Source organism: Oxyura jamaicensis, chromosome 8 (genome assembly GCF_011077185.1).
Source record: "Oxyura jamaicensis isolate SHBP4307 breed ruddy duck chromosome 8, BPBGC_Ojam_1.0, whole genome shotgun sequence".
In the NCBI taxonomy this organism is placed as follows: domain Eukaryota; kingdom Metazoa; phylum Chordata; class Aves; order Anseriformes; family Anatidae; genus Oxyura; species Oxyura jamaicensis.
The window spans coordinates 18,384,021-18,404,590 of NC_048900.1; the positions used below are offsets into that span (position 1 = coordinate 18,384,021).

The following is a 20,570-nucleotide window of genomic DNA, read 5'->3' on the forward strand; positions in this document are numbered from 1 at the left end:
AAAATGACTATCATCATATTCTCCTGACATCTTCGACGTTCTTATTTGACACGTTATAAGAGAGATGAAGAAAATCAAAGTAGTAAGATAATAAAAGACAGCAGCAATGCCAGCACAGCACTTGAAAACTAACACTCAGGACCTTTTGATGCTATCAGGTTTAAAAGTACCTGCAACTAGGGCTGAAGCCAGGCATAGCCAGGAAATAAAACAACAACAAAAATAATTTAGGGACTGATGGAAAAAGCTTAAAACATGTAAGTACATTTAGTATCTATTCTTTCCTTGGACTGATGGTTTCTTTACGCTGAAGTCTGTGCCTACAATTCCCACACACAGTTCAAGGATCGGAATCCCTGTCACAAGAGGCAGCACACGGGGATTAGGAGCCCAAACGCTTCAGCGCTACAAATTCTTTTTTCTCAAACACACTTTGAGTTTTAGATTATCATTTAAAAATAAAAAATTGTTTAAATCACTGTTCGCTGCCTGTTAGAACACAGCTTTATATTAAAGCGATAAATTCTTACCATTTTTCTTCAGCACAGTGAAAGACGATTCTGACACAGGACTTCCCTTGAGGCTGCTCCCCAACCAGCACCCTCACACCCACTCTGCCACGCACCAGCCCCATGCGCATCCTGGGCACTTACGGCTGCTGCAGGGATCTCATGGCCCTCTCAAAGCCCAGGCGGGGCTTTCTGCTCATGCTCAGATTAACGTTTGCTATTTCATCCATTTTAACAGTGCTGGGGAGAAATCTAGGTGATGCTTTTGCTCAAAGATGACTGAATATTAAATACGAAATTTAACAGGTTTTAATCATAGCAGTTTGTAAACAGTGTAATATATATGTCTGCCCTAATTTAGTAAGATGGAATTCTCACACAACACTCATCAAACCAGGCACAAAAAAACTGTTCTGGCATTCCACTAAATTAAAATCTTCAGTCCCCACAGCAAGAACGCACAAATTTAGATTTTATTAATACTTTAAATCAAACTCACTTTCATGTAAGGCAATTTACAAGTCATCTTCTCTTGTCATAGCGAAGAACAGAATTGGGTCTTAAGCATATTTTTACAGACACTTTGAAGACAGTCTAACCTTTTGGTCTGATCTGCTATTTTTAACAAAAATAACAATTTATTTGAAATTCAACAAAATCCTGTTTTCATGAATTCAGTTTTGCCTTCAGTTACGACACTAGCAGTGACAGAGTGGCTGACAGCTCAACAGACAGAAGGTAAATTTAAGAGGAGCTGTCCCCCTTTGGAAAACGCATGCCTTTCTACCAGCTTCTTATTCAGCAATCTGAAAAACTCCAAATTTTACCTAGATCACTGTATTTCACAGCTTGCCCAAAGATATATTTAATGTGCAAAACAAGTCATGCAAGCTACAGAGATGCTTGGGAAGGCACGCTGATCTAAGTGGTGCTCCGAGAACTTAAATATTTAGAATTTGTAGCACTGAATAACACTACCCAGCCCTCTGCATTGCAGGCACTTAACCCGAGGCACGAGGAAACCTCTGTCAGGTAGATGGCCCTGTACTGATATTACTCACCAGAAGCCAGTGAGAGCCATGCTGTGAGGCCACAGAAAAAGAAGAGAAGAAAAGCGGCAAAGGGAGTTGGCAGAGCTGGAAATGGCATCCCCCCCAGACAGCTCCAGAGGCGGTTGCAGCAGGAAAGCCCTGGGGCAGCACAAAGGGGAAGAAGCAGATGGAAAGGAAGGCCTGAAGGGAGACCTGTACCTGGCCCTGCCCTGCTGAGGTGGAGGCAGGACCACAGGAGGGGACACGCGAGGTGCAGCAGTGGTTGAGAGAGCGAGGAAAGAATGACAGTGAAGAGATGCAAGCCGACAGGGAACTGGGAGCATGCAGAGCAGCGCACAAAGGGAACAAGTTGCACGTGTGGAATATCCAAGCGTAACGCCTCCTCCTTTGAGCCGACTGCCAGCACCAAGAACGATGCCACACTTTCATGACCCAACAAACAAAACTGAATTTAAGCACAAGACACACTACCATGCAGCCATGAGCTTGGTTATCTGCCCAAAAGTTATCCACCAGTCCACACCAGAAGCCACACTGCCGCTTGAAGGACAAGTCAAAGCAGTAAGGAATGTGGAGACAGAAAGCTAATGTTCACACTAGATGTTACTGGAGAGGCCGGCACGAGCCCACAATGAGATGCATGCTTGCGCATGTACCTGCATACAATTGTTTAGAAACATTTGCTGTTCTGCAAGCAATCATATGCTAGAAATGACTGATGATTTTTCAGTGCCAGAAGAATAAAAAAAGCAGCCGACCAGTTTCAACACATCTACAGCAGATTCTGGGCAAGATTTTTGTTTTAAAAAAATCAAGTCCAGAAGTGGTCATAATAGTGGTCAAATGTGCAGTTTATTTATGGGTCACTGTTGGGCTGAACTGGGATTTTATTTCTAGAAAAAGAGAAAAAGAGGTAAGAGGAGGAGTAACAGATGAAAACAGGAGAAGAAAAGGCAAAAAAAAAAAAAAAAGGCCCATCTTTTCCAATATGCAAGAAGTGGCAGAACAGGTCTGGCAAGAGCACTTCCCCTGACTGGTTATCAGCAGGCTCCCTAGAATTTGCTGTTTTATTTTAATGCCTCTTTATTTAAAAGGTGATCTGCTGTTTTTCACCTAAAAATAGCAATTTCATAGATCTTCTAAAAATAAAAGTATCTAAATCAAAATTAATATGGTGTACAAGAAGAGCCTACAGCAAGCACAGCGTATGATTTCAACAGCCAGATGTTTTACCACAATGGCTTCTGGTCACCAAAAATCAAAAACAATTTCAATTTTACGGTATTACTTTAGGACTGTTAAGTAAATACCACTTGTTAGCTTTTCCGCAGTGCTGTTATTTACTAACTGGAAGGCGTGCACACACAGTCCAGCTGGCTGAGAACAGGACAAAGGAAACAAGGCTCCTCCTGGCTGGCCATGACCTTTGCCTGTGGCTCTGGAAAAGCATCTCTTCTCCTGATCTGTTGCATGGTTTTATCACATAATATACTGGACACTTTATATTTTCTTAAAGAAAAAATACTGTATTAATAAATATGCAGACAGACATACTCAAGCATACACACATTTCTGAGCAGACATTCACCTATTGTTCAAATTATGCTTCTATTTTCATTCACTTTCAAATAATATTTATGAAAACTACAATTTCTAAGATAGCTAAGAATAAAAAAATATATTCAGCTAAACACTTTCAAATATTTAAATATACTAGTGAATGTTGCATTCCTCTAGTCCACTAACAGCTGCAACTTCAAACAGCAATTGCTTCAGCATTTACCAAGCACTGATTTCTTAAAGCCTGGGCTTACACAGAAGTCTATTTGCCATTTTTCATTTTGAGCCCCATTCAGTAAGCCATAATTATGAAATTCTTTCATGTTATTCTCTTACAGATACTGAGATGTAACTCATTAAACTGGGGTTGAACAGACTGTTGTCTGGGAGGAAAAGTATCACTGACCTTCTACTAAGGACCAAAACATCAATAATTCAAGATGATTGGGAAACACTATTCAAGAAGATGATTAATTTTTTAAAAATAACAAACATAGCTGAACATTTTAAAATCCTACAAGAGCCTTTGACAAAGCTAACAAATAAGAAGCCTTTGAAATAAATCCATCTCTGTTACTCCTTCTTCCAAGTTAAGAAATAAGGACTGTGGAAGCTACAGTCCACAGGACCAATTCCAGAGCCCAACCAGCAAAGCCGAGAGCAGCCAGTGCCCAGGCTGCAGCACAGGGCACTGGTTGGTGCCATACACCACGCTGTACTGTTTGTCACTATAGCCTTGAGGATTTTCTGATTTTAAATCTGTAACATTGACAGTTCCCTCTCCAGAAATAAGCATTCAGATTAAGTCTGAGTGTCAATGAGCATGCCTGAGAACACAAGAGAAAAAAAAAAAAAAACTACCAAGAAAAAATAAAAAATGCAAAATACAATTATCCACTGAGGTAGCTCCAATTCCTGCATGTTCATAAAACTGCACAGACTCCCACACTCCATTGCCTGAGACCATTTCTCAGGAGTCCCCACATAGCCCATCCGCAGCCCTGGAGAACTGTCAGAGACAAGCTCCAGCCTCTGTGCGTGCGTGTACAGTTTCCGGGAAAAGAGATAAGCAAACTGGTGTTTCCCATGAAGCACAGGATAAACCCTTCTGCTCAGAAGTGCTCTTATGGTTTCCATAGTGAATTTCATTTACATGAAGGCACTATAAAGGTTCCCACACAAAAATGCATCTCTGGCATAATTACATTCTTTCAACTTACTTTTCCTCCCACTTGCTATAGTTCTTAGGTGAAAGGAAAATATTGACAAAAACAGGACATGAGGGGGACATAAGATAACCACAGACTGAAAAGCACGAAACCACAAAGCCATTTACAACATTTTTTTTTTTTTTATTTAACTCTTCCTTGCTACTGGGCAGACTGAGATCAGCTACACAGGGTAAAACACTCTAATTTATAGCCTAAGGGTTCCCATGTTTAAAAGGAAGGAGCATGTAAAGAAATACAATGCCTTTCTAAGCCCGTCTGTTCTTTGAAATGTCTTCATTAAAATGGAGATTTTGACTTTTTGTCTGTGAATAACAGAAAAAGGACAAACCTGGGTTCCGAGTATCTTCATCAGAAGACAGCTCACACAAGACTCCAATGTTTCATCTCACAGGCATCATATTTTTGCATCATGAACAATTTTTGAGGGGCAAGGGCAGATGGGACTACCTCCAGTTCCTGATAATTAGCTGAATTAGTACTAATTATGCCTCTGTTTTACTATGAAGCAACTGAAATCATCCAGCCCTGCATTCAGCTTTAGAGCACAAAAGGACTCGTACGTTCCCAGAGACCTGCGGGGCAGCCATGACAGGGACTACCACTTCAAGGAAGATGACAAGAGTCAAGCATCGGACAAGGTCCCCAGAAAGCTGTAATCTCCAGGCTATAATAAAAAAGGCACACCGTTTTTAATTCGGATTAAAACATTTTGTGCATATCACCATTCAAAAATTTTCACTACTACTTTAAGATAAAATCAACTTGTTCAACAGTCAGATGGACTCTACTAAATAAACCATGCATCTCAGAGCACAATACTTCTTCATACCATTTGTGAACCTAAAAAAATCCACAGAGCATTGTTAAATGTATTTTTTAATTTACATATTATCAATCCTGTGTTTAAATTAGATTATTTGTTATATTTTAGAAGTTGTTTTGGCAGCACCTAGTATTTCCTACATGTACAAGGCCTAAGCAGTTGTTCTTCTACGTAACTTAAATAATGGCTGAAATTAAGTGATTTAGGAGACATTAATAACCTTGCTCAACTGTGCAGAAGTCATGAAAACAGTTGTACAAACTGCTTAAGCATAGCACTGAAGCAGCGGCAAATTTTCCCATTGCTCCTGGTATTTTTTACAAATTCCCCATAGATACGTTTCAATAATGTTAATTCTGCAGCTTTATCTGGTGCATTGGTTTATATATATATATATATTTATTTATTTATTTATTAAAAAAACATAAATAATGCATTGGCTATCTGCTAACAGACCTTTCATTTATTTGACTTTCCTTCAATTAACCTGCAGGAATTTCAATAAACATATTTTAAACATAAAACTACATCAAACAAACTATACTTTCAGGTAAAGGTATTCCTTTTCATTTCATATATCAAGTGATTTTCTGTGAAAAATAAGAACTAAGAAACTTATTGTTTATAGAATCTTGGCAGTCTAACATACAAAGATCAAAGCAGGACAAGGAATCCAACTAAATATAATTCAAATAGCAAAAATTTTAAATGACCATTAATTGAAAGGTAATAGAAAAAGAACTGATTTCACCAAAAGTCACTATATTGTCTAAAAAAAAACATCTGTGTGGCTGTATGTTCACAAGCAGTCTCAAAACAGTTCTTTCTAATTGTGCTACTGTCCACTGATGTAAATATCTCTATAATCAGAAATAATACCATTAGAAGTGCTGATGATATATGAATTGCTTACAGATGACAGCAGTATAATGAAGAATTTCATTCACAGGTATATTTCAAAGGTTAGACTGTTTTTATGCGCTCTGTTCAGCAGATTTTTCAGTCATGAGCCAAGAACTACTGATTACCTGTGTTCCATTTGCCAAATACAAAAGCTTTATTAGTTATAACAACACTGCTGTTCCAAACAAAGAGTTATAAATAACAAAGATAGACACACACACACCAAAAAAAAAAAAAAAAAAAAAAAAAAAATCCCTTCTCCAGGGTTAGCTGTCCACAGGCAGTTAAGTATGACTTAGTGTGTGGCTTCATTTTTAATGCATACTACAAATAAAATGACTAAAGTGTGGATTTGTGCTTTAATTTATTGTCCTGCAAACAGAAGAATACTAATTTTAAGAAACCATTCATTACAGGATTAATACAGAAAAAAAAAAAAAAGACCAATCTTCATCTTATAGTTAAGTATGCATACTGAAAAATGGTTTAAGGGAGCAAATGGACAACAATTTAATCATAGTACTTCCGCATATATTTTTCTCTTTCAAACAGATTGTCTCCTAGAACATTATACATATGTATCACTAAGAAAGTTTTCTAAAGCAAATGCACTGTAACATATTTTTAATAGTTTAAATATTAGATTTATAATTTCCTAAAGTATTGAAAAAATTGTTTTACCTGTAATTAAATTTTTATTCGTTATTCTTCCTTTTATTCTAAGTATTTGCTTTTTCTTAGTTGGCGTCTACAAGCCAAGCTCTGCCTTCAACAATGCAGTCACAGTTCACGCTCTTAAATTGGTTGGAGCTCCAAATTCATCAGGGGGTAACATTCATCCTTTTGTGTTTGCTTTTTAGTTACAGACAAAAGATACAATCGTTTTCCACAGCTCAAAATGAATGAAACGTGAAGCCAATCGAAGAACCTACAGGATTTTTTCTAAAATTGAAAACGTTATTCATCAGTTATAATTCTTGTTCTGAATACAAGACTAAAGACCAAGCTCCAGATTTTGCTCTGGTTGTGTATATACAAGATGTACAAAATACTGATGACAGATAAGTCATACAGCGCTATAATGATTACAAAAATAATAAAGCTTTGAATATTCATTGCTTAATGTAGCTTTGAGTTCTCCACTATTTTCTAGTAATCCACCAGAAAACACTCAAACCTGTGTGCAACATTATTTTCTATCAGCACTTCCATCAGAAGTGGAATATTTCTTGTCAAAATAAACAGGTGCATCTTTCCTCTACTTTCTGGTAATCAATAACAATAAGACAGTTGGGCACAGGATCTTTCTACATGGTCTTACACATAGAATTAATCCCAAACACCTAGGAAACATGTCTTACAATTTTAGCTAATACTAGTCATGGATGTTAACAATACATGGAACATATATTGGAAAGTTCTCCTACAATAGTAATAGTCATCTATACATTGTCTTAAACTGGAATAATCCTAATTATTGTTTTGTTAAAGTACATTATGGAAAAAGGTATGTTTATTTAAACACTTATTATTCCAATATTTATTGAATTGTATCTCAAGGTATCTTCTTAAAACGTAAGGCTGTTAGTTACTTTTAGACATTCTAACTTCTGTTACACTTAATGCAATTATTCATAAATGTCTATACAACCCAAAGTATTTTGTTCAGTCGTTTCCCCCAAGTGTTTTTTATTGATAAAACATAATTAGTTTTATTAAATGTGGCTGGAACACTGCTTCTGCCAAGTGAGTGAGTATTAATGTCTCACTTTTTTTTTTTTTTTAAAAAAATGGATTTTTTTTTTTAAGAATTAAGGAACAGCTTGAATGTCACTTACATGAAAACTGTACGACATTATTGTCACTTTTGTTGATTGTAGTCATTTTTAAAAGAATTTAAGTTGCTTATCACCATTAAAAAATAGCCCTGATGAAACAGAAAATGTAACACTATTGTTAAAATGAAGGAATATGATTTTATTCACGTAGGCTCTTCCAACATAGCAAGTAAATTATCATTGTTCTCCCTTCAAAATACAAGGCTGCAAAAGAATGTATCTTAATCCCAGCTGTATTATCCTCACAACAGAATTAAACTTACATATACATCTTGATTTTTGTATTGTATGGCAGTCTCCACTGAACTGAATTTCTGAAACATCCTTACCTCACGTACGTAAAAAGATGCACTGTGTAAAGAAAGATTACATCCATTGCCTCCCCATAATTCCTCAGCAGGATTAAATTAAGAAATCTCTCTTTCTTCATCATGGCTAATACAACAGTATTCTCCCATGCAAAAAGCACGATGCAACTTTTCAACTCCTAACACCTATCAAAATCTCTGTAAAAGACATCATTTATATATTTTCTGTAAATCTTACCATTATAATCCTATTGGAGTGTAATTGCTGTGGCTAATATTCTTACCCTGTTATGAAAATGCTCAACATAAATGTGGCACTGAGTTGTTAAGATAATACATGATCATGCTGTGAGAGGGTAATACCTATACAATAGCCCTTGCCAATACCATAAATCTCTTTATTAGACAACAACCTATTACAGGAGATCTACTTAACTGTTTCCCTACTTAGAGGGCCATTTGGTGTTACAATAACAAGCTGACTTTTCACATTAGCAAGGATTAGCCAGTATAAATAATAAATCAACACTGAGTTGCTGCTCTTTTAGATATGGTAAATCTTTCCTGGTGTTTAAAAAGAGAATCCAAACTAAAACCCTAAAACCACGTTAGGATTAATATGTTCAGTTTAAAGTTCTGCTAACTTAAACTAACAAAACCAAAAGAAAATAAAACAAAACAAAAAAATCAACTCTCGGACCAATTTATGTGGCATAATTTATTACAGGAGAGCACATTAGAGAGAGCTGTATCTGTTTTATGGAATGTGCATGCATACTGCTTTATTTCCTAGCAGTATTATAGCAAATCACCTTTAAATTTACTGAAATATTTTAAAGTAAAATGATTGCCACCATTTTTCCAGAGATAAATAGCAGAGAATTCATCTATCATTAATTATGCTTCTTGTTCAACAAACAAAACTGTATGTTTTCTTCACTGAAATGGTCTCAACTTTTTTTGAAGGATCACATACTTTCACGATCCAAATCACTGTAATATAAATTATAAAACCTGCAATGCACCAGATCATTTCATTTGTGTTAAAGAAAATCACTAAAGTATTTCTGATTCTTCACATTATGTTTAAATTACTATTTGCATATAAATTTACATTCTGATACTCCTTTTTCTTTCTTGTCCATATTTTTCTTAAAAACTTAAGCCAGCAATCCCTTCCACTGTTTCCCTGCTTACGTACAATTGTATAAAATCAACAATTATACTAGGATGGAATCATTCACCATTTTATATTTTATAATACAGGAAAAGCAAAATTAAGTGTTAGCCTTGCATCTGCAATCAGCTTGATTATGATTCATAAGACTGCTTGCATAAATAGGAAAGACTTACCTATCGCTTTTTGGCTAGCATACTACTCTGCACGAGAGGTACTGAGCCCTTAGAGCACTGTGCTGTCTCTCTCATGCTGACATGACATTTTCAGAATCAGAGAAGACAGTTCATGCAACTGAAATCTGCTTCCCGTCACACAGAGCACCAAAACTGTTTTCTTGTACCTCTACATGCAGGATTGTTTTGCTCATTTCCTTTATACACTTTCAATAGAAAGACACTTCTTCAAAATACAAATAGGTATTTATAACGTCAGCTCTTGCTTACTAACAACTTAAAATTTTTTGCCTATTGTTATTTACTGCTACTGATGGACAATCTTTTTAAAAGCTCCCTTGCAGAGGCTTTCTTGCCCTGAATAACAGAGAATGCACAGCAAAAGAAAATTGTACTTACTGGAAACAATTCAGCCCTGAATGCCTTGATTACTCTGATTATCTCATATACAAGCTCCCTCTGCAGGTAGTAAGAAGAATTAGCGAAAATATGTGAAAAATGTGGGTAATAGTCGGCACGGAAACCCAAATGATCAGTCACTATTTTAAAGAAATTATTTCAGAAATCTTTCTCAAATGTTATCAGATAAAGAGTTAATACAAAAAAAAAAAAGTCTTCCCTCTCCCACTCCCCCACCTGTTCTTGTCCCTCAAAGGAGCTAAACATTCAGCTTTAGTCTTTCCTATATCAAAATACACAGCTTTCTTTATCAAAAGTCACCTAAATGCTTTCAGCAGAAAAAAAATAAATTAAATTAAATTTAAAAAATCCTCTGCTTATCCAGAACCAAACAGAAATGAAAGACCCCCACAAACAAGAAGACAAATTCAACCTATCTAATGCATCTCCCTAACACAACAAAACAACAAACAGCAGCATCCCTCCCTCCTTCCATTTACTGCTGCAAGACAAAACCCAATGCCATTGTTGGATATGATTAGACATGCACCGAAGTTTAGAAATCAGTTGAACTAAATGGTTAAGTTTATCTCAAAAATCAAAGTTTCAGGTACTAAATACCAAATTATGAAGTAATAATGTAGTTTCATTCAGTTGGATGAAAACAACTTTTCTTCCAAAACACATTATCCTACCCTAAAATATCTTAAGTTTGTTCTTTATAGTAACAGGCTTCCTAGATAAAAATCCCTTTAACGCAAATGGGAAAAAGCTTCAATGAATGAAGCTATAAATATTAAGCAGACCAAAATTAAGTCTTCATCCTAGCTAGCCTTTAGCGTGTACCATCAAAAAAAAATAGGAAGACATCAGGTGCTGTTAATATTTCTTCTAACATGGAAAGAACAAAAGTGCACCAGTATTTTTGTTTCTCTAATATGGCCAAATCCCTCTTGTTTACAAGCAGTGTCATTAGATTATTAAAGAATACTCATTTAAAAAAAAAAAAAAAAAAAAAAAAAAAAAAGCAAGGCTTTAATTTGTGCTGGAATAATAAACTCCAAAATACAACCTTTAAAGCTCATACTGAACACCTGGAGAAAAAAAAGTAGAAACAGACTTATGATATTCTAGTAAGGTTACATGCATTACACGGGACAAATGTAGGACAAATTTGAGGCGTTCACTTCAAGACGGTGATTGCTGCATACAGAGCTCTTCCTTGCTGCTGGAATATCTGTAGCAGTTGGATCCCCAACCAGTTATTAGCAGATACCATTGTACACTTTCTCAAATGACAGAAAGAATGAGGAAGGAGAGAACGCAGGAAAAAAAAATCTAATATTATGGAGAGATGTTGCTCTCTTCCAGCACAAGGTAAGATTATTGCCTGAAGGGATAAAGGATTTCTTCTCGTATTCGACTTCTGTCAGCCTGCAAGTCCCCTTCTTCTCTAAAACAAATTCCACTCTCATCCATTCTCCCAAGCCAGCACCGCTGCAAGGCACCTTCTCTCCCTTAGCACCCCATCCACAGCACTTTACCCAGCAAGAACCAGCCCCGCCAGCTGGCAGTCTGCATGGAAGAAATACCTACTGCGCCAAAGGAAATCACAGCCACTGAAGACACTGCCCTTAAATATTTAAATGCTATGTTTACCAACAAAATAGTTATGAATTGGTCTTCTGAAGGACATTCATGTTGTTCAAAGCAAACATGCGTCATTTCTCCTGTGAAAGCAGAGCTGTCCAATTCAGGCACCTCACATACAGAAAGTCTAAATTAAACTTCAAAGAATGAATATAAGAATGCCTGGACCAGGTGAAAAGAATTATGCCTACCATAAAACAGGAATCAGGAATTTGTCAGAGAAATGCAGCATCAACAGCAGAACTTCTTCTCAGAAATCTTTTCTTTAAATGTCACTTTATTTAGAGCTGACAGTGCCTATTGCTTGGGAATTGTTTCTGAACACTGTTCATACCCGTGTAGGCTGCTATGCCGTAAAAAATGACAAATATGATACGGTAAGAAAATATATAGAAAGAAAGGTAAACTACAGCCTCCTCCTGGCATGTGATCTCTCTTCACCACTGCAGCACGATTTCAGAGCAAGGCTCTATTTACACCGGATCCTATCAAGAGCAAGGCAAGTATTACCGTCAGGAACAAGGTTGGTCATCCGCTCCCTAGCTGCCAGAAACAATTTTTAACAGTAAGCGGTGTTAGATTATTCTGTCATCTAGATTCAGAGCAATAATCGGTTTGAGGTGTCGACTGATATGAAAATACCAACAGAGGGCAAAAAGGAAAGCAGCACCCTCCCGGAAACAAGCAATTTGGGATTTTATCACATCCAGAGGCAACTAAATAAACAGAGGTAGCATAATTTTTAACGCACAATTCTCCAGTGATTATTTGTTTTGGTGCTACATGACTGATATTATCTATTTTTTCAACAGTTGCAGATACAAATCTAATTGTACCTTTAAAAGATACACCTCTCTACAAAGTATACGTATGGAATGCTAGAGCTGCTCCCTGTACTGATCCCACTGCAGAAAACAGCAAAGAAACCTAGGAAATAGAGAGATTCCCTTCTTCACGGAGTTAATTCTTTACCAATTTTCTTTACTGTAAAAGCTATGAGCGTTCCCTACACCTAATCTGTGCATCGACGCATCCCTAATTTAAGAATTAAAATATTAAACTCACTTATCTGCACAGTATCAGAACTCAGGATCTTAAATAGAAGCCTTAATTCCTGTTATTTTATTCAAGCATTTCTAGCTCATTGTGGCCAAGTAACTTATCATTAAAATATAAACACAGTAGAAAAAATCATAGTATAAAAAACTCATATACATTGATCAGCATCAAGTCAATCGCACTGTATAAAAAGATACCGCTGTCACCCCATATTGCCATTTAGGGGAAAAGGAAGCATCTCTGTTAGGTGTCAAACACATTCTAGAATGCTGTTTAAACAACACAAATTAACAAAAACCAAAACAGTTGTTTCGGATGTATTTAATACATCACGGGTCAAAACAGACAGACACAGACTCTACTGTATTTGTATGACAAAATGGAGTAAAAATGGACAATGAATTTCCTATGACAAAAATCTGCATGACTATAGAAGGAAATATTCCTGATATTGCGTCTACATAAGAAACCTAAGTAGCTTCTCAACAGCTCTAACTAGATTTTCTCTGAAGCTAGCTCCTTCCACTACTGAAATACAGACACCAATATTTAAATCTTTTTGTGTAAATGTTTGTGTTTATAATGTGCTCCTAAGAGATTAAGATTAGGGAAAAAAAAAAAAAAAAAAAAAAAAAAAAAAGACAGGCCTTATTTTTCTCAGCCCATGATCAGTTGTCAAGCCATGATTAATGCTGTGCTCTGTAGAGGGAGACATTACATCTAGGCTACAAGAGACCTAAATTTTACCCTAAGGCAGAAGTCTGATTTAAACATCTCTATTCAAAGTGACATTTGTCCTCTCTTTTCATCCAGTTTCCTCTGAAATTCCAGTAAACTGACTTTGTGACCTACAAATGGTCCATTGATTCTAACTTGTCGTGTTGCCTGTCCTTGTAGCAAAGTTGGTTTTGGTGACTGAATGAAGCAAGATGTTATACATTCAAGAAAAATACAGGAGCAGAGTCCATTAGGTGCTCTATTAAATGCTCGGTTGGATAACAGCGACTACAATTTACGGCTATAAGGATTCCAGCTTACACAGAAGAGCTGAAGATAAATACGGAGGTCAACATTAAAAATCAGAAAATATTTTTATATTCAGGGGTAACAATGGCCTTCATATGCTGAGGTGATGAGCAAAGATTTGTGTGTGTGTGTGTGTTACAGACAAGAACATGGGCATCGTCAGGGCCACCCTGAAAAGTAATTACATTTTATCTCTTGCCTTTCACTCTGAAATGTCTGCTAAGGTATTTACATTTGTCTGTTACAAGAACAACAAGCTAGACAGGAGAAAAAACTAGTTACGATCACTTATCTCAAGTAAATACTATTTCTCCAGTGAATGGTATTATTCCATCTATTTCATAAAGTTATTGTTAGATCCTCCGATTTATCTGTAACTGCTATTGTGGGAATAAAAATAAGACATGGTTATACCTTATAAAGAAATAGCCAAATAGCAGACCTGGACATGTAGAATAGTCAATATCCTTCTTACTGAACTTGAAAAACGGCAGCGTTTGATAATATTAAGCAATTTAGACAGTGCTGGCAAGTTCCTACTAGCCAAGGTAATCTTATTTCTGGTGCTTTTCAGGGTAAATTGATTTTTTTTCCTCCTCTTAGCTGCTCTGATAATTGGACAAATTTATACAAGTGTGATGGGATTTTACTTAGCAGACAACACACAAAACACTCCCCAAACATGAAGTACCATACTCATAAAAAAGCATTTTTGTTGTAATTAAGCAAACTGTATTTAAGCTTGCTTTGTGCCAGGACAACAATCAATAGCATTTTGTTGGAAACTGCACTCTACCTGCAGGTGTTAAGAATTGTGCTTGTTTCAGTCAGCCTGCAAAGTTTTTGATTATTATGCTTTTCTAAATAATTTTGGCAAATAGCAGCCTAGAATAAGTTGAATCATTACAGTACCTCGTGAAAAATCAAAAAGAAAAGAAATCGTGCCATATGCAGATCACACAGTCTTCTAAAACCCATAAAATACGTCATTTCATACAACAATCTATATCTTGGAGATGCTACAATTCTGAATTTGAACAAGACTTTTTTTTCTTTTTTTTTTTTTTCCTCATGGAATTAAGTTTCTGGTTAACTATCACTTTCTACCTAGAGAACTCTGTAAAAATGCATTAAGCAAGTGCATTTTTGTAACTTGATCGCTTACAGTGACACAATCTTCAAAATCTATGCTATAGAAACACATCTCATACACCACAGGCAAAAATAAATATGAAATTAAAAAAAAATAATAACTGTGAAGGGCTTTAAGCCTGTCATCTTTCACCTTTAATATGGTGATTAAAATGATTAAAATAATATATTTGTTGAACCAAGTCTGGAAGTATTTTCTAAAACAGGTATATATTCACCTTATGCCGCAAGTTACATCTGTATTCCAACAGAGCCATCTACTACTTTTATTTTCAGAACTGTTAAAAAGAAAATGCACATATCTTGGAAAACTATTTAAATATTAAACATGATTGTTAAGAGTATTGAGAACGGCCTTAAAATAGCTTTTTGTTTTTCCAGTTTTCTTAATATGCAATTACAACCGTGATGGCTTAAATCTTTTACTTGTTCCAAACTAAGGGTCAACAAAATATAAAAGGCACCTTTAAAGTCTAAAAGCTGCACATAAATACTTTAAAAGCTGAATATCACATAATTTTGAATCACATTTGTACATCACAAACATCAATCCTAAAAAACTGCTTCGAAAGAGTCTGTTTAACATGACATCTCCAAGTAACACGACTGACTATAAATTTCCCTAACCTATGCTCTAAAGTATATTGCTTTATAACTGCCTGCTTGTCTACCTATTCATGAATATGATTTCAATTATACACCAGATGTAGTTTAACTTCTCTTGCAGTTCACCAGGTAAAATCATTAATCGCTGCTTCAAGTTCTCCTATTATCAGTCATCCCTCAGTGGGAACACAGAGAAGACATGCAGCAATTTTTGACAAAAAAATATCTTCAGGCAGTTAATGGTAGGGGTTTTTCCATTTGTATAAGGCACAGCCCAATCCTTGGGAAGAGCTGTGGAAGTTAGCAGTATTTTCTTACAAACAGGTCAACATTTTAGGTGGACATACGATGAGCATGGGCTTGGAAATACATTAACTTTTTAGACCAAATTTCAGGAAAGAGGACATTTTTCTACCTTCTCTGAACACTAAACAATTCTTTATGTTGGGTAGGTATTGCTATCTGTATGAATTTATAACACATTACATAGAAATGTATTGTAAATTCAACTTAAGACAAATACTTTGTCTAACTAGACTTCTCTTTCTAACATTCACTTAAGTGAAAGTAATGGACCTTTCTAAAAGGCTGTAATTCGAGACTAGCATTTTTCTTCATCAGAACTGTCCTACTTAAGGAAAAAAAAAAAAAAACACACCAAAAAATGCCAGCTTCACATATTACATTTTTAAAAATAAAAATAATAATTCAGTACATGTTCCTAACCATAAAAACTAGACGTTCCTAAGCCTATACTACCTAGTTTCTTCAATTTTTCATAATGTGCCTCCTTACTAGATACTAGAATTCCAGAGTAGTCCCCTTTCCTGGCTCTAAGCATTAAAAGCTGTAAGAGATAAATAAAACATTGAGAAAGCTTCTCAAGCAATCAAATAAGGACTTGCTACGCAAACTTTTTTTTTTTTTTTTAAAGCTCTCCTCTTGTCCTCTTGCTCATTTTAAGAAGGGAAACACCCAGAAGCCTGGTGTTAATGTCTCTGCTGATTGTGAAAATTGCAGCAATAAAAACTCCAACTGCTTGACTTAAATTAAGACTTGCAAGACTACATGTGAGATCTGTATCTTTACATTAGTTTTTATAACATTTGGAAGTTTGGTTGCCTGCTTTGATGTTGGTCTATTAATGAGCAGGGGAGACAAAAGCCAGAAAAAAATGTTTACTGGAAATTCTCAAGTCAAAACCTGAAGTAATTGGTTTCTTCTACCCCACATGATTCCATATCCTGATTCCCCCAACTACCAGCTCTTTGAGCTATCTGAACGTCTATACTTTTTTTTGCTGTTGCCAACACATAGTAACCCAGTGATTGAAAATGGCAGCTGAAGTGCTGCTGCAGCACATTAATTTTTATCTAAGTGGTCCAATTTTGTCATCTGAATGTTGAAAATCTTCTTTCCACTACATTTTTTTTTTACTTCAGAGATTTGTCTAATTTGGGGTTGCCATCATATAAACTGAAGTGCAACATTTTCAAGACAATTTTTAGATTATCCCTAATAGCTGTAAGGATAATGCGCTTTCTTTACAGCACTCTGCATTCAAAGCAGACTAGTTAACAGCAACTTAAGTGTGATAATGGCAATTACATCAATATGTTCCTTTTATACCACCAAAAGGTACTACTTCAGACAGCTGAAGACATTAGGTAAATAAACTGCTGAAAATTACCTGAAAGTAATGACATGCAATTTTAGGACCACTAAACACATCTGTTTACCAAATGCCCAAATGTTCACGTTCATTTAGGAATAACAGAAATCTATATAAATTATTTATTTAATCGCATGGGTTTTTCGCAAGGCGTACCACATATGCTCGGTTCCTTCACTAAATGAAAGGAAATTGACGCGTGAGTGAAGACATCCTACTCTGAAGGCACATCACTTCCATGGCTTGAAAATAAGAAAAAAAAAAAATCATCCAGTGGAGAACCAATCCCCACCAAAAAAAGCCAAGCACTTCTAACAGCACAAAATACATATTTCAGTATCTGTACCATTCAACTAAAAGGTTTGGAAGGAAGGAATAGGAAACGAAGACATAGGAAGTTCTTTTATTTTCTTTTTTGTTTGTTTTTGTTTGCCAGGGACACAAACCAGAATACAGTCCATAAGATGCATCTGGTCCCTGGAAAAGGTCCCAACTTATTGATAGAGAACTGCCTTTTGTTGTCTTTTGGTTTGGGAGATTATGAATATCGATTGGCAAAGATAATAAAAGGCTAGGCCAGCCACAGACACAAGAAATGTGTCCCCTTGCAGACACAAGAAATAGTAACAAATGGCTAAAAAAGAAAAAAAAAAAAGAAAAGAAAAACTGCAAATATTTAGCCATGTAAAACAACTTTAAATGTGGTAGATGTTCTATGCTACCACCAAAATAGAAGCTTTGCCATATTTATTATCAAATTATTTTTACAGGGTAACACTAATTGCAAATTAAGTTATCTCGCCAAACACAACGTAACCGATGAAATGAGATTACAAGACAAACTCATTTTCACTTTACTTCAGAAGAAAAAGGAAATGGAAGCATATGGCTGGTGGGGCTCAAAACTTCTTTTGAATCTCTCCATAAAAATCTCTTACCCCAGCCTACCCACCCATTAAGGACTGAAGTGTATTTGTTTCAAAGGTTTGGAAGGGAGAGGTCTTTCATTACAAGATTTCATTTGTTTCCCGAAGTCATTAGCAGGTCTTCCCCATTCAGTCCCCCAGCGCAGCAGCGTACAGGCCAGCCCCAAAGCAGGAGAACGGCAGAAAAGGCTTTCTAAATCCTCCAACAGGCAGCAGACATCAGAAACCATGCAACAGTGCCTGTCATAAAAGGTCACTTTTTTTCCCCTGGAACGAGCCATTAATCAATAGATCTAATTGTCTGAGCGCTTGCAAGGGCTCTGCAGCGGCCGGACCTTGTTTTTCACTCACATAATTGCAAAACAGCGAAAGTTCAGCAACATAACCCACATCCACCTCCCCATTTTGCCCCTTTTGAATTCCCACTGCCCTTTGGGCCTCTGCTGGGAAGCAAATGGAAGACGAGCCGAAGTTTTCTCAATTGAGCCGGAGCTGAGCACCCTTTGATATGCTAATACAACCCCCCTTCAAACGGTAAGAATTCACACTTGCATTAATTCCAACAATTTGGGCAGAATGATGCGAAATGGCACCTCTTTTAGCGGCGGACAACAAAGGGAGGGGGCCGAGGGGAGCGGGGAGCAGCCCGTTTGCCCCGCAGGACCCCTTCGCGGCGCTCGGGGCACCTCCCGGCGGAGCGCAGCACCTGAGCGCCGGCACAGCCCCGCTCCGCGCCGGAGCCCCAGCAAGGCTGAGCGCAGACTAACAACAAGATGTTATTTTTAGAGCCAGACACAGCAACGGTGCCTCATGACACGCTCTGTTTTCTGTCTCCAGATGGCTCCAGATTTCTCTACACGCGAAAATAAATAGAAAATTAAAAAAAAAAAAAAAGTTGCTCCACATCCGACAACGGGCAATTTATTCCCCCTCCCGCAGCCAGCCCCCCGCGGGGGGCTCGGCCGGGCCGCACGAACACGCCGGCAACAGGTCGCTATTCCCCGTGCCGGCACAACTTTCCCCCCCGCGCCCGGGGCACCGGGGCCTGATCAGGAGCCGGGGGCCCCGCGGCACACCCCCTCTCCCCCCCCCCCGGGCCGGGCTCGGGCACTGCGGGCCGGGCTCGGAGCCGCCGCGGCTGCCGCAGGGCCCGCGGGAGGTAGTGGAAAGGCCGGCGGAGCGCTGCGGGAGCCCCCGGCCCGGTTCCGAGCGGTCGGAGGGGGCGAGCCCGGGCGGCGCTTGCGGGGCCCTGCTGCTCGCAGCCGGGGCCTCGCCGAGGGGCGCGTTCCCCCCGCCTCCCCCCCCCCCCGGGCCTTCCTCCTCCTCCTCCGGCAATGGGATCCAGGAGCGGGCTGGCGGCCCCCGGGGGGTGCATGCCGAGTGCTTGGGGGCGGGGGGTGCGGCCCTCCGGGCAGCAGCCGGCCGGACAGCCGCGGAGCCAGGTCGGAGCTTCCCCGCAGCGCCAGAAGGAGCGAGCAGAGGAGGGAGCAGCAGCAGCAGCAGCGCGGAGCACCGCTTACCTCTGTCTGCGAGCCGAAGGCGGGCCGGGAGCTGTCGCCCCGGTGGGCGCAAGGAGGAGGGAGTTAGTCCCGGGGCGGCGGCGGAGCGGGGCTGGGGCTGGGTGCCGCTGGGGCAGCGGGAGGCGGCCGGCTCTGCAGCGCAGCTCGGCACGGCTCGGCTCGGCGGGCTGGGGCAGCGCGCAGCGGGCGGCGGCTTCTCTTCGGCGCAGCCAGCCGGCAGGCTTCTCCGGGGCTAAGTCAACATTTTCCTGCGGTTTCCGACGCTCCGCTCCGCACGAAACGCACGATGCAGCCAGGCTCCCGCACACAGGCGATGGGAAAAAAATAAATTAAATGAAAAAATAATAATAATAAAGAAATGGAGAGGGCGAGGGGCGCAGCGCGCTGAATGTGCCCAGCCTTTGGAGTCCTTTCTAGGCAGCGATCAGAAGGGAAACCGAGGCGACGCCAGCAGCGGGAGTAGCGGGGAACAACTCAAAAATTTTACAACGAGCCCCCCCTCCTGTGTCTCTGTCGTTCGCAGCGACCTGATTTACATCTCCCCGGATGACATTCCGGCCTCCGGCACGGCACGGCTCGGCTCGGCGTTATTTCCCCTCGTCCTCTCGGTGCTGCTGCCCCGCCGGCGGCCGGAGAGCGGGCGCTGAGCGAGTAAGGCGCGCTGCGATGGGAAAAACGCAATACATACACACCAGGAAAAAAAAAAAAATCCCAATGAATCGTATCGCAGCCTCCTTTTTGCTCATGCACCTCTCCGTGTGTGACTGGGGATTGCGAAGTCCTGACACGGACTCTCAGCCGGCGCTGAACTGGAGTCACCTCCAGCCTCCTCCCCCTCCAATCTCCTCCCCCTCTCTCCGTGCTCCCCACCCCTGGGCTCAGCTAATCATATAAACATATTATCACGTAGAGCAGCACCGGCGAAGGACAAAAATCTCTCCCTTCCTGTTTTTTTTTTTTTTTTTTTTTTTTTTTTTTTTTT

The 20,570-nt window shown here is 38.9% G+C and overlaps 2 protein-coding genes across 29 annotated transcripts in view; one reads left to right on the forward strand and one right to left on the reverse strand.

The window, feature by feature from the left end:
• Positions 1-20,570, reverse strand: part of ADGRL2 (adhesion G protein-coupled receptor L2) — a 326,276-nt gene that overhangs the window by 139,815 nt on the left and 165,891 nt on the right. For 27 of the 28 annotated variants that reach the window (XM_035333956.1, XM_035333947.1, XM_035333954.1 and 24 more), the window contains exon 1: positions 19,589-20,116. The exons of the other annotated variant lie outside the window; for it this stretch is intronic. The gene's annotated coding sequence lies outside the window, so the exon portion shown is untranslated. Of the gene's footprint in view, positions 1-19,588; positions 20,117-20,570 lie in introns of those variants that run through there. 28 annotated transcript variants of the gene reach the window in all.
• On the forward strand, positions 1,883-20,297 carry LOC118170817 (translation initiation factor IF-2-like). Its single transcript, XM_035333381.1, has 3 exons — positions 1,883-2,122; positions 18,942-19,630; positions 20,112-20,297. The coding sequence occupies exons 1-3, from the start codon at positions 1,883-1,885 to the stop codon at positions 20,233-20,235; spliced, it is 1,053 nt and encodes a 350-aa protein (XP_035189272.1). The 3' UTR covers positions 20,236-20,297.